A 14154-nucleotide genomic window follows, 5' to 3' on the forward strand; every position below is an offset into this window, starting at 1 on the left:
GCAGTGCGAATGTTTGTAGGTTCTTCACTTATTGACAGAAGCCTTAAGCATAGGCTGCACAAAATTTGCTGACTGCATTGGGGTCAAGCAAGTGATTACATTGCACAGTAAAAGCTGTCTGCTGTGGTCGTCTGGCTTACTTTAGAAAGCCTAATTCAAGTTTTTGGTGATAATTCCTGCAAAAATGAAGCAGGTTACAAGCAAAGAAATAGTTAGCATCCGATGAAATTAACGTCCACTCCAAGCTTAGCTGTGCAGCTATGAAGGATAGCTGTATGTGGTATCCTCAAATCATTGCCATTGTGATGCAGGGCTTGAAATGGGAACCACTGTGAAACTAGGGCAGTTGCCCTACCACTTAAGTTAATGGATGTGACTAGCATGTGATAGGGTGAGACCAAATTGATTCCCAACTTTGACCCCTCACTATCTCTCAACCCCTGCCTCATTGACCCAAACAGGTGTTGGACATCTACAAAGAAGTGTTTGGCGAGGCAGCCCCAGAGCAGGCACCTCAGGTACATGTGACCCCTCACTGGTTGAGCGTGGGCAGTGCTGTATTGCCTCGGAGGGCTGCCAGGCAGGACCCTATGTCAGGTTCTGGACCCAGCGAAGACTTGCGGCTTCTCCACATTCAGGCGTCCGCAATGGAGGTGAGTCGCCATAGGCGAATCAGCACCAGTGTGCAGTGAACTTGACCACCTTTCTGTGGTACCCAGGGCCTGGCAAAGTGTCTGGAGAACGGCTTTGCTGCATTGCTTGTCAGTTCGTCAGGAAGTGGGAAGACGACGGTAGTGCGTAGCCTGGCCAAACTGACCGGTCATTCCCTGGCTATCCTGCCTATTGGCACGTCGACTGATGCTCTGGAACTCCTCGGCAGCTTCGAGCAGGTGAGCTAGGTGCATGCTGCAAGCTCTGCCTTGTCTCTGGAGGATTGTCATGTAGCATTTGGCAGGTACACCTGTAGGCCATCACAGTGTGGTCTCCCTGTAGAGTGAGTGTAAGGGGAAAAAAAAAAAAAAACACCTGTTACACATGTCCCATTTGCATGCACCAAAATATAGTCGAGTCTGCAGATATGACAAATGCTCGCTTATTACAAACATTAGCAGTGCTACCGTCAAAATATGTATTAGTGCAATAGCAATTGATCTCTGATACAGAGAACAAGTGTGGCTGCACAACTCTGTTATATTGAGCGAGGAGACATCGTACAACCCGGGCCTGACCTTGAAAAACTCGTACTTCCAGCAAGTGTGGAGACCGAGCAGTGTTGCCTTTCAGCGCTTGCGGCACCACCCCGGAAAGAAAATAAATTGTGGCATTGACACTGTGGGCTAACCGCCGGCCAAGCACGCACTGATCACCTACACGGTCACTCATTGCCTACATGTGCACAGGCTGTTCAAAGCATCCGAAGTGGAAACAAGCTACTACATGTGGTCTTGGATTAAGTAACGTACGGCAGCAGTTTTAGGAGTTGGAATGCCTTGTTGGCCACACTGTGGTATACGCCGCCACCCAGTCGGCTCCACCTTTTGTACTGCTACTGCTGCTACCATGCACAGGCAGTGCCAGATAGCAGGCAGTGTAGCTGCTTCCATGTGCACGTGCGCTGCACTGCTTTCGTGGCTGCATGTGCCTAGAAACGATGGATAACACTATCAAAAAGACGTGATCAGATGCACATAGATTTGTGGAAACGTGTCATAAATGCATATAGCTGGCTGGATGTTGTCTAGCTTGCTTACGTTAGTGTGGAGACAAAATCGCTGAGCTGTCCTGAGACGGAGCCGTTGTACGCAAAATAAGGGCACTCCCCAACCATTAGAACTCTGATTAATTTGCCCGACCTGCCACCAGCTGCCGAGGATGCTTGAAGTACTATTATTTATATCCTATCTCTGAATCGGATTTTCGGCAGCAAGGGTCTCGACGAGGAGAACTTGACCACCCCGGAGAGCCTGGAAAGCGCAGCGATAGTTCTTGTTTCAAGAAGTAGATACTTATAATACAGTTTTCACCAAACTGCACCACTTGACTGTGGGCTCGACTGTAGTAGAACCTCACTCTTACATTCCCGGGTGCTGTGCTTTCCGGGCTGCTGTTTCCATAGGCCAGTCTAGTTCTAGCTACCACAGAAACACGTGCAATGCAAACTGGGCTGCTGCGTCGCAATTCTGGCGGCATTCTCACACGGTATGTCAGGAATACCTCCTCACGATAGTGCTTTACCCTTTGTTGGCATTTTAACAGCATCATGTGCGCAGAACAGCGCTTTTTTAGATCCCAACAAAAGAGAATTGCACAGTACTAAAGTGGCTGACTCTAAAGCAGTGCTCGGAAGCAGTCGTGTACCACTACTTCACCTGCTGTACTTGCACACCCTCCTCACCACTGCTTCCCATCCACCGACAGTTGCTCGAGCAGACGGAGGATCATCGCAGGGTATTTAGGACGTTCTGCCCATGCGGAACAATCGCGAGGGCCACAAAGCCTTGCTTCAAAGGGGTATAGACACCAAGTTTTGGTTACGTGTTTCCTTTTTTCTAATGATGCGTCAGAAATTAGTATATGGCAACCACCATGTGGTATTTCTCTAGAAATGCTATACAATTAATAATTGAATCTCTCCTCTCATGCTGGTTCGGTTTCAACACATGAGAGAAGCTTGTCACTTTGAAGTTCAGTATAGGTCGCGGCAGACATGAAAAACTGTGATATACTGCATATACTCGTGTAAGGGCCGCATTTTTTTTTTTCATAGTTATTGCAATGTGCGACTCTTACGCGGGACCGGCATTGAATGTTAAATATTTCCAACTGCAGCGGAGTTCTGATTACACGTCCCTCTTTTATGCTGCAACATGCATTTTTATGAGGAATTACCGCAGCCCATTGCGAATCCTGCAAATACATATTTCATCGAAAGTACAGTTAGGGTGCATACTCGACAACCGGCACGAATGAACCACCTGGAGTAAAACAGCTTGCTAGGTCATTTTGCTGGGAAACGTCACGTGATTCTAAGTTATTAAGATCCTCCCTCGACTGACAGTAATGATGCCTTGGCTGACGTCTCCACTCATGCAACCCACAGCCACATGCGACCTGTGCACTCCACTGTCGAAGGCTTGGCGGGAATCAGTTGTATTTTCATTTTAGTGTGGAGTTATTGTATGATGGTAAATTGGTAAAAAGGTTAGACCTTATATGGTAAACTTTGGCTAGATTCAAAGCACTTTCACTGTGGCTTCGATGCGAAGCTTAGTGACACCAGGCAAACGGCACAACACGCTACTACGGCACGTATTCCAGTGGTGCCCAAGCCTGGTGGGCGGCGCAGCGTTGTAAGGAAACATGCCGCTAGCGTGGGTGCATCTCATTCTAGCATTTGTGCGGCATAACATTTTATCCTTTCTGGTGCAAACAATGAGCACACTAGACAAGTTAACAGTGCTGGGATACATTATGTTTGCGGTTCCAGGTGGAGTCCAGTGCACAGGACGGCACATCCGTGGCCGTGGTTGTACCTAGTGTCGTAGATAGCTGTTCTCTATTCGCCCCCAGTGTAACGTATGACCCAGGCAAAATTATACGCACGTGAAACAGTTCTTTGGCTGGCATTTTTTTTATTCTTTTCGAAATGCTGGCTGCCAAGTTGAGGGTGTAGCAACTACCCAGGGGCGGCCCTTTACGAGTATATGCAGTAATCACCTCTTTTTCCTTTGTTGTGATTTTGGCTCTTGAGGCACGCTGGCTTTAACGTTTTAGTCAATTAAAACAACAAATTAGCAATTGTATTGCACTCTTTTTCATGTTTAACGAAAGCTATACTGTACTCTCACGTCATAGCCATCATTCAGGTCTTGAAACCAAAACCGAAGCAGCATGAGAAAAGAAATTTAATTATGAATTACTTATTGGTTGTAGGCGAATACCAAGTGGTGATTCATATATGTTGTTGTCATCCACATCATTACAAAGGGAAAAAAATGCAACCAAAATTTAGCGTCTGTACTCCTTAATGGTAGAGTTTTAATCTTGGAGGAAGGAAATTAATTTAGGAAAGGCCATTCCATCACATTTTTTTGAAGCCAGACATGAGGGCTTCCTTCGGCTAGTTAGTCGCTGTCTCAGCACGCTTGTGCATGTGCAGCAGACAGTGCAGTGGACACTGTTGCACCCAACATTACTGTTTGTTGCGCTGTTGGCCGAAGACCTTCAGTATTGCTTGCAAAAACGTCTCTACCGTGCATTTTTTTGGCGTGCAGCTCAAATTGCAAGGTCCGCTCCTAAGCTTTCATTCCTCCATGATTTTAATAAGATACTCGGATTCTGCTGTGGCTGGTGGGTTGCCTGCCTTCCAGCACTTCATAGTGAACTTAGTGCCACCAATTTTAGTGAGTAACCCAATTGAAAATTGGAGATATACTTTTCAGGTCAGGTTTGAAGAATAATGAAAAGTCCTAACTAGTTGTGTACATTCTATACAGTGTTTTTCACTACAGTATACAGGCATAAATATTGATAAAAAATGCTCAGAAATCTGGTAGGCGGCATTGGTTACTGCCTCATTTAGGGATGATTGTTATGATAATTACTAGAAGTGAGAGGAGTAGAGTTCTCAAATTAAAAGACATTGATATGTAAGCTTGTGTAACATAGCAGGCATCATGTGCAAATTTGTGAGCAGTTCAATGCCACATTCGTGTGCCTACATGCCGCACTCCTAGATTTTCTATCCTCAAAATATAGCGAATTTAAATCACAGAATTATACTTTATGTGACAGCGTAAGGGCCCTGTGTCGCTAAAAAGCCGGTGTCGATGTTGCCGTGACAGAAGCACTCAGATTGGTCAAAAAGGTGGCTGTAACAAGAGGCTCCCATAGAAGGTGCCAGCCACACCAGCGGCGCGTCGGATCTTCAGGGATTGGAGAAACCACGAGCAATGCACCAAGCGTATGGATCATCAGCAGCGCCATCAGCAGCAGATGCTGCTTCTGTCCTGTGTTCAAGATAATCGCATGCTCTTCTTCATAGGCCACCCCAATGGCAGCAAAGAGCATGCCATTAACACAAGTGGCAACAATGAAGAACAAATAGCTATGCCTATCCAAACTAGTCCATCCGATTGACTCTGTTTGAATCCAAAATTGTGCCATTCACAGTTGCGAAAATCCGGTTTATTGTGAAAGCAATGCTCACTCGCATCTATGTTAGGCAGACAAAACAAACTTTTGGTTGAAGAAACAATCTCCACAGTATTGCTGGCATCTATCTTAGTCCGAAAAATTGAGCAGATGATCTGGTCATTGCCAGACTCCTAACTACAGTCGACGACAGATTTCTCGGACTCTCTAGGGACCGCAAAAATGACCGAAAAATCAGGCAGTCCGAAAAATCAAATTTCACCGAAAAAATCATGAACTTATTACCAATATGCCGGAGGAAGGTGTCAGTTGTATTGCTCATATTCTAAAGCTCCTCATGACTAAATTTCACCCCGCGACATGTGCACGGACGAGGATGGCAGCTGCTTTAATGAGCACGGCCTGGCTGTGCTGCCCGCGGCATGTCGGCGATGAACGCACAGGTTGGGATAAAGTCTAAATTGGGAAGCAAACACGCGACTACGGGAACTGCACTGCGGCCGCAGTACGATGGACCTGGAACGAGAATGCGAAGATGGCGAAACAATAAGAACCGAGAAACAGCCGAAGGTAGCGCTCCGTCGGCGTTGGCCTTCTTCATTAGGCCTAGCGACTGGAGCCGAAATCGACATCATATCCGGTGATGTGTGCTTTGCGGTGGCGTCTTGCCTGTCATCGAAACTCCAGTTGTTTACGGTTTTACGATAGAAGAGTCAGGGTTGCTGTGCGTTTTGCCGCAGGTACGCTTGACCTCACTTTGAAATGCACCATCATTTCCTCCTGCGCTAGCAGTTTCCGTGGAGCCGTATGCCTCCCACGCGCTTCGCTGCTACCTCTTTCCGTATCCAGGACGAAAGACTCTGCTCAGATGAGTTCCGCGAACTCTGACTACAATCAAGAACAGTACGAATTCAAAACCATGCGGGCGCAATGTACCAACTCACGCAGAATTTCAGCATCTGAAGCTAAAAGCTTCCTTTAAGCTTGAATTTAGTTTTGTTTGATCAACTTTTCAATCTCTCCTGCAGTTTGAATTAATGTGGTTCCACTGTACGCATTACCGTGTTTACTAGCGTTGTGAACCCGCCCTGCTTTTGTTGGTCAGAATTTACTTTTTTTTTCAGCCTTTAGCTTTCTGTAGCTGGTTTCCCAGTTTTCGCGCGGTCCCCAGCGCAGACCTTGGCAGCGTGCCAAGATGCTCCCGGCCGCCGAGCTCTTTCAGAAGGAAAGGGGCCGGGGAGTGGGGGCGCAGCGCCCCCAAGATGCTGCCCGTTTATTCTTTGAGGAGAGCTCCAGAGGGGCGCCAGGAGGGGAAGGGGAGAGCGCGGCGCGCTCGGTAAACTTGGCAGAGCGCCAAGGCATAGTCATTCGCATTAAGCACTCATCACCATCCTGTGTGTTTTTTTAGCCTTGTGTAAAAAAACGCGCCCCTGACCTTCAGGGCCGGCGTGCGGTCTGGGTATGTTGGCGTTGTCTCCAAACTGGTGCTGCAGGCTACAACTAAATTGCGGGATCGCGTCAAAGTGATGGATGCTTAACAGCAGCGGCACCAACACAAACCCGTCTGACCGCTCGCGTTTGTTGATGACAGAAGGAAGGACGGACCGACAGACCGAGGTATGGTATGAGATATCGACCCTTCCAAAAAAATCAGTTAAAACTTTTTTTCCTGCGTAATGAACCCTCCCCCCAAACTGATGTTAACTTTTCTTCCAGAAAAGTTGGTTCAGTACGCGGTAAATACGGTATATGGCAGCTTGGGTATTGGCGGCGAGTGCGGACAAGGTCGAAAAATCGAGCAATCAGTTCCGGTGCGTCCAAAATTTCAAGTGCTCTTGTACATTGGCTGTATGGGCCATGTCGCGGTGCCGCGAAAAAGTCTGAATAATCAAGCATGACCGAATAATCAGGTGTCCGAATTTTCGGTCGTCGACTGTAAATGCATCTGCCCAACAACTGCGCAACTCCACTGGTTCAGTGTATTAATACTTTCGATTCACCAGATTATCTGCATGATGACTGCCATGCTGCTTATTAGCAAATACAGTAGCTGACGGATAATTCGAACTCCAATAATTCGGACTTGTAGGATATTTCGGACTTCGATGAGGCACCGTCAGTCACCCTATAGAAGCGCATACATATTCGCGACGGATATTTCGGACTTCAAATGTCCGAAAGTTCGAGTTTTTGGACTAATTTCAGTTGCCTGCGGGCCAAAATCGGCCAGCTTATCGGCTTTTCGCCGGCGCAAAAGGTGCCATCTTGGATTGCGGTGGATTTACTCTGCAGTTGGATTGGCTTGACATTTCTTCGGTACCTCATTTTTGCCTGTAGGGGTCCCTGCGAACTCTGCCACTCCGAGGTGGCAGTCGGATTGTCATCGCTGCCAACTTGCTTTTGTCGCCAACGTTGTCGCGGGCAGTTTTCGCTTGTCTCATACAATGAAAATTGGTTTTTGGGGAAAGGAAATGGCATAGCATCTGTCTTGTCCGAATTGCGCCCTAAAGGAAGGGACACGGAGTAAGACTATATAGGAGGTGAAACTCCCGTCAGCGCGAGCGAGCGAGCGCAGGCGACCAGCTAAAGTCACAATTGTATGCGCCGACGGGGCCGTATGCAGTGGTGGCACCATGCGGCACCTCGTAGAAGCCACAGCGAAAAAAAAATGCAGCGCCCGGGCAGGAGGCTCTGGTGCGCTTTCCGGCGGTGCGCGCTCAAAGCAGACGACAAGCAGACGACACGGGTGTTTGCTTCAGCGGGCACGCCGTGACATTGTATTTCTGCGCCCTTAAGTCAAAAAGCAACAGTTCCTGTCGGTGTCTGTTCGAGGACCGTAATACTAACAGTGCTGCAACGTGCAGTGCGGCCTCCTTCGGAATTTTCTAGACTAAGGTGGGACACAGGTGTTTTGTTCGAAATTGCAAAAGCAGTTACAAGTGTTGCAGGGAGAAGAAGGTGAGTAAGAGAAGAAGTTGTTGCCGCTTGTTGCCTTCTCAGCTGACATGTAGTCATAAACGCTGCGCCGTATACGTACGACGCCCGCGTTCTCCTCCAGCAGATGAACCTTAGCGTGGTCACATACTTGACGAACGTGAAGGCTTGTTTCTCTTTGATGAATGCCAGCAGCGCTTTAATTATACCCATCCAATCAAAGTCATCGCGCGGGTGCCAAGCAATAGCCCTGCGTACAACCAGAAGCTACAGATCATCTTATAGCGGTCATGGAAAAGAACGCGTTTTATTTTTTACTGTGCTCAAATGGTTGAAGCGTAGCACCAGTTGGTCTTCGGGCTATCAGCGGTAAAGAAGCGTGCGAGAGTGCCCTCAATAGGAGTCAGGCGCGCGCGGCCGAACGGGAGCAACACGCTCGACCGGTTGCCTTGGCAACCGAAACGGCAATAGTTTCTTTCCAGGCTGCCATAATGATAGTGGCACCTCGGGCTTGTGACCTTTTCTGGTCGCCGCAGACAGCGGAGTTTCCACTCCTGTTTAGTCTTCCTCCGTGGGAAGGGATAAAGGAGGGAGTGAAAGTAAGGAAGAAAGTGGTGCCGTAGTGGAGAGCTCGCTCCGGAATAATTTTGGCCACCTGGGGATCTTTAACATGCACTGATATGTCGCACAGCACACGGGTGCCTTTGTGTTTCGCCTCCGTCGAAACGCTGCCGCCGCGGTCGGGTTCGAACCCAGGTACACCGGGTCAGTAGTCGAGCACCCTAACCACTGAGCCACCGCGGCGGGTAAAGTTCGCTGTTTTGTCGTTTGGGCTTCTCCAACCGCGTCGACCGAGTGGCGCTCCATCTTCACGTAGTTGCATCCGTTCGCCGTTTTGTGATTGCGTCCGGCGGTTCCACCACTTTGCATGAAAAGTGCCCTGTCTTAGTGTGCGTTTGACGGGCGGTGTGGTACATGCTCGGGTTGTGGACAACATGGCCCCGCCGGTGATGCCGGGTCCGTCAAAGAAGCGTGGGAAGTATTTAGCTGAACGCCATGACTTTGCTTTATACAGTGTACAGCGAAAGCAGAACTTTGGCACAAATACAGGCGCAAATCGCCGCCAGGACAAGAAATTTTCTGCAAGGTAAAATCAGTGACTTTTTTAAGCCGATTTTACTCAATAAAGTGATTTTTTTTGTACTTTGCGGATTTTCCGGACTATTCGATTATTCGGACCATTTTTCGGGTTCCTTTGAGTCCGAAAAATCGGTTGGCGACTCTATAGGTAGTTGACTTGCAAATGCTCAGTCAAGTTGCATGAATATTGGGTCTACGGTGCACCTTTCTTTCATTGCTAGATTCAGTGATATTGGCTGTGATGCCGGCACATTGTGCAAATTCTACCAAAAAAAATTGCAATAACTTTTTATTGTTCTTGCACATGAATGTAACTTAAGTAGCTCTATGCAGTCAGAATAGCTAAATCTTCTCAATGAGCTTGTCACTTTCAGCTTGTAAAAACTGACCAAAATAGGAGCAACATGTGTAACACAGCAGTCATTGAACATGATACATCATATAAGTGAACATCATGTGTGCGCAGCTAATTTGCTGGGATTCTTACTTGGCAGTATGAAGGCAAAGTTTTATTTCGGTGATTTACTATGAGTAATGTCGCTGACCGCAATTTTTTGGATTCGGTGGGGCCCACAAAATGATCCAAATAATCAGTCATAAAAATATGTGAACGTGAAAAAATAACTTTGCTACAAAAACCAGCTTTAATTGGTTGTTTTTTGGGAAAAGAAAATATTACAGTATCTGTCTTGCTCCTTGCTGGACACCTGAACCACGCCGCAAGGGAAGGGGTAAAGGAAGGAGTGAAAAAAGAGAGAGAGAAAGAGGTGCCGTAGTGGAGGTCTCTGGAATAATTTCGACCATCTGGGGATTTTTAACGTGCACTGACATCACACAGCACATGGGCACCTTTTGCGTTTTGCCTCCATCGAAATGCGGCCACTGTGGCTGGGTTCGAATCCGGGAACTCCTGCTCAGTACCTTAGCACCCTAACCACCGAGCCACCGCGCCGTTTAAAGATTGCAAATTTCGTCGCTCCCTATGTTCTGCTTGCAAGCAATGATATTCGACTGTATCTGAGCCACAGTCATGCTTTCGTCATGTCCACACCACCTCACATCACGATACCACACAGTGCAATGCGGCCACAGATCATGCTGTGAACAAATGTACCCACATGCCGCGCAGCCCTCGCTTACGTCTGTTTCGCACCGCAGGTGGCTTTATCCATGCCGTGGCCATTGGTAGAGGTGGTCGCACGACCTAGGCCATCTCTATGCAACAGTGACAAACAAATAGCCAAGCTTGTATATGCCAGTCCGTCTGATTGACTTCTTTTAGATCCAAGATGGCACTTTTCAATCTTCACAGTATTGCTGGCATCTATTTTAGTCTGAAAAATTGAACTTTTGGACTCTCCATCGGTCGTGAAAATGTACATGTTCCTGTGAAGTGCATGACGGTTCCTGGTAGTGTCTGTTTCACGAAGTCTATTTTCTCAAAGTTTTATGCACAAGGCTAATAGCATTCATGCATCTTTCACAGTGCTATGTACATAGCCTGCTATTAAAGATAATAAAATATTGAGTGTAAAAGCAGCAAAATTGGGTGCATACTGCCATAGGTGTGTAACTATCATTTCACAGCAGGCGGGCAATTATTTTCACACCAGTGAGAATCCAAACGGAAAGCTAAAGTGTGATTAGGTAAGCATAATGCAGCGAAATTATTGTGCCTTGTAGCGCCGTGCAAACCATTCATGTGCAAAAACAGTGAACGCATGAAAAGCAGAAGTTGTGTTGTCGTTGCAGTCCTATGCTTCTTGACAGTTTCTGTTTTCTTTATGTAGTGGTGAGGGTTGCGCACTTTTTGCAGAAAATTGGAACGTTATCAAATAACATACTACCTACTCACAGCAGCTTGCACAATTTTTTAGAAGTATGTCATTAATTTCAAGGCGAGCTGTGCCTCCATTAATTTCCACTTGAGCTGCCTGTCTACACTAGCAGAGTGGTGGTAAAATGGAGTAACAAGATGGAGAACTGGGCGGATTGGTACTGGTTCATTCTAAAAGAAATCATGGTAAACAACATGGTACTGTACAAAGAAAGGTACAGGACGAGTGCTGGTGCTGTCATCTGCAAGTTGATCTCATGACTGATAGCATTTTAGTTATGATAGAAGCATAATTGAGTGTAAAAATAATGAGAGTGAAGAAGCATATTAGGACAGTAATAATCTGTTTATACTTCTTTTAACACGGACGCAGAAGAGACACACAAGACACACACTGTGCTCACACAGTGCTGTGTGTGTCTTGTGTGTCCCTTCTGCGTCCCTGTCTTTTACGCTGTTTAAAAGAAGTATGAACCACCAACTAGCCCGCACGTCTACCCTTGCAATCTGTTTAGTATCAACTAAGATTAAAAGTAGTGCTATCCTCCGTAACCATGTTTGATCTGTGCTGTGATATCTTGGTTGCAAAAAACTAGTGTGCAGAAAGGCTCTTTGGTTGTGTTGTCAGGTTAGCTGTGTAGTTGGTACTAAAGGACCTATAAAATGCCTCTTGTTGTGGCTGCTGCTTCTTTCTGTCTGCAGCTTTTTCTCTGAGGTATTGCTGTTGTGCAGGAAGGGACAGGCCTACTCCTTTTGTGGCATTGCATTTTTCTAAATGTGTAGCAAATCTGATGACAGGACAGTATCCTTATTTGTGGCTGCGTGCTTGGGAACATGTTTTGCTCCTGTGCAAGAAAGCTATGGTCCATTAAAGTGATGGTCCATTTTCATAGCAGTGTGAATGGCAAGCTAAATGCTGCACGCAGTAGTCGGGGATTCAGAGATGTGCGGGGAGAGAGAGGGTGGGAAAGGGCAGCTGAGGCATTTTTTACGAGCCTCCTTTCAGTGCTTGAGGGTGAAGGCTGGTGGTGCCAGGCACACGCAGCACACTCACAAAGGCATCAGCTGGTCAACGGGCAGCTGCAAGGGTGATGCACTAGGTGAGCCCCGCGGGTCAGTGTCCAGCACAAGAAGCAGTGCGGGGTTGACTGTGGCATGCACAAAGGCGACGTGCATGGCAACCTGGTGGGGCAGTGGAGCCTTGGGCTGTACCAGTGTCACCACAAACAAGGGTCCCCAGAAGAGCATGTAAGCAGCTAGCAGCAGGCCAAAGGCTCGCAGTCTCCGCAGGCCCCACCGCTCCTGGCGTTCCACATAGTCCTGTGGAGAGAGGCATTTTATTTAGTTGTGAGGCAGTCAAGCTGAAGGGGCAGGTTGGAAAGGGCTCTGGAAAAAAAAGAAAAAATTCTGGCAGCACTATTTTTACTTGTTCTGAGTCTTCCTTTGTCTTTTGGCATTGTTATGTATACAGTTATATATGTGCTATTGTGGAAGAGAGCTGCTGCCTGATAGTGGAATTTGCTACATATTTAGAAAAATGCATTTCCACAAAAGGAGTAGGCCTGTCACTTCCAGCACAACAGCAATACCTTAGGTCCTTTAATACAAACTATACAGCATAAGCCAGGAGGGATTGCAAGCAGTTGAGAAAGGTGCGTCAGGGCCCATTACACTTGTAAGTGTCAACACTGCAAGGGTTAATGAGAAAAGCAGATGAATGTTTGTTGTGGTGACCTTACCTTTCTATTCCGGCACCAGAAAATTAATTGCACTATCTTTCCCATAGTGCAACATGTGGCTATTCACCCATGACTTAGATAAACTTCCCAATGTATTGCTTGCGGCCTTACCTGATGCAGGAACTGCCGGGTAGTGTGCTAGATAGAAAAGGAAAGGTCCTGATAAGATGTGCACATCACCTGACCGATTCCAGCGTATCTTAACACGCGAGGAAAAGTAATGTGACAGAAGGAGTTGGGTCATTGTCGATTGTTGGCCAAGTTGCGGGGGCAGATTGCTCATTAATTATGTAAGCCAGCGTCGGGCACCACTGGGACGCATAGCGAGGGGGAAGCACGCACCTGCATGGTCCGGTCACCGGGCGCCGACACCATCATCGCGGTGACGAGCGACGCGACACGAGCCGCCTCTACCTTGGAGCGGCACAGGTCCCGGTGCAGCCGCCGCAGGTGCATGGCCGTGAGGAGCACGCAGAGCGCGTTGACGCTCACCCAGAGCAAGCCGAGCACGTAGTGGGGGCCCGGCTGCACGGGGCAGAGGTGCGCGGCGCGGGCGCCCGCCAGGAACGTCGGTCCCAGCTGGACGGTGACCGACGCAAACCAGACGAGGAAGAGCGCGAGGGCGAGGCACTGCGGCGAGTCCGGGCCGCCATCGCTGAGCACCCACGTGAGCAGGTTCACCGTGGAGACGGTGACCAGCAGCAGGAAGGCCGACTCGAGGACGGGGCAGCGCGGCGGGGCGCGCTGGCACAGGAGCAGCGCTAGGCCTAGCGGCAGCAGTAGACCGGCCCGCGTGCAGTCGACCAGTCCCTGGTGGAAGAGCAGCCCTTGCGCCCATCCCCGGCGGCGGGCAGCCACCTGGCCCATGAGCAGGCAGTTTGTACCCATGCCGAGCGCAGCGAGCGCCAGCAGCAGTGCCGCTTCAGCCGCCGCGCCGCCGGCCCAGGGCCCGGCCCACGGGCCCGAGCACGCCGAACTTCCGTTGCCGGGCGCCACGCTCACGCCGCGGTTCGCTGCCGCTGTCCCCCTTCCGCCGCCGCCATGAACAACTCTCCCTGTTGGGGGACGCGCGGTGTTGGGGAGTCGCGGTGCGGGAAGGTGGGGACGGTGAGGGATGTCGGGAGGCGCTGGAAGGAGGACTAGTAGGAAGTACGGCCAGGAGGCGTCCCCTGACGGCGGTGGTGGTTGGTCGCGGGAAGCGTTATCGGGAAACGCGTTTCGTAGAAAAAAAAAAAAAAGCGATGGCTTCATTTTTCGGCGGAGGCGGAGCAATGCTAACGCTGTGCCGTTCCTACGAAAAAGCGGCTTAGCTGGCGCGTTTTCTGTCTCGATCCGCACTATTCCGATTTC

The 14154-nt window shown here is 48.7% G+C and overlaps 2 protein-coding genes across 2 annotated transcripts in view; one reads left to right on the forward strand and one right to left on the reverse strand.

Annotated features, from left to right (window-relative positions):
• LOC144098391 (midasin) overlaps positions 1-14154 on the forward strand; it is a 215597-nt gene that overhangs the window by 93203 nt on the left and 108240 nt on the right. The window contains exons 28-29 of the mRNA XM_077630990.1: positions 462-653; positions 720-890. Of these exons, the coding sequence (XP_077487116.1) occupies positions 462-653; positions 720-890 (363 nt within the window). The remainder of the gene's footprint in view (positions 1-461; positions 654-719; positions 891-14154) is intronic.
• LOC144096791 (uncharacterized) lies at positions 875-14055 on the reverse strand. The gene is made up of 3 exons (XM_077629672.1): positions 13147-14055; positions 12120-12385; positions 875-987 (listed from the first exon to the last, which is right to left on the reverse strand). The coding sequence occupies exons 1-3, from the start codon at positions 14053-14055 to the stop codon at positions 972-974; spliced, it is 1191 nt and encodes a 396-aa protein (XP_077485798.1). The 3' UTR covers positions 875-971.

The sequence above is a fragment of the Amblyomma americanum genome, chromosome 7, assembly GCF_052857255.1.
Source record: "Amblyomma americanum isolate KBUSLIRL-KWMA chromosome 7, ASM5285725v1, whole genome shotgun sequence".
In the NCBI taxonomy this organism is placed as follows: Eukaryota; Metazoa; Arthropoda; class Arachnida; order Ixodida; family Ixodidae; genus Amblyomma; species Amblyomma americanum.

Excerpts from the sequence above, each read along its gene's own strand:
- LOC144096791 (XM_077629672.1), bottom strand. The coding sequence starts at position 14,055 with ATGAAGCCATCGCTTTTTTTTTTTTTTCTACGAAACGCGTTTCCCGAT. Across the intron at positions 12,386-13,146 it reads CCGGTGACCGGACCATGCAG|GACTATGTGGAACGCCAGGA; the intron begins GTGCGTGCTTCC and ends CTCTCTCCACAG.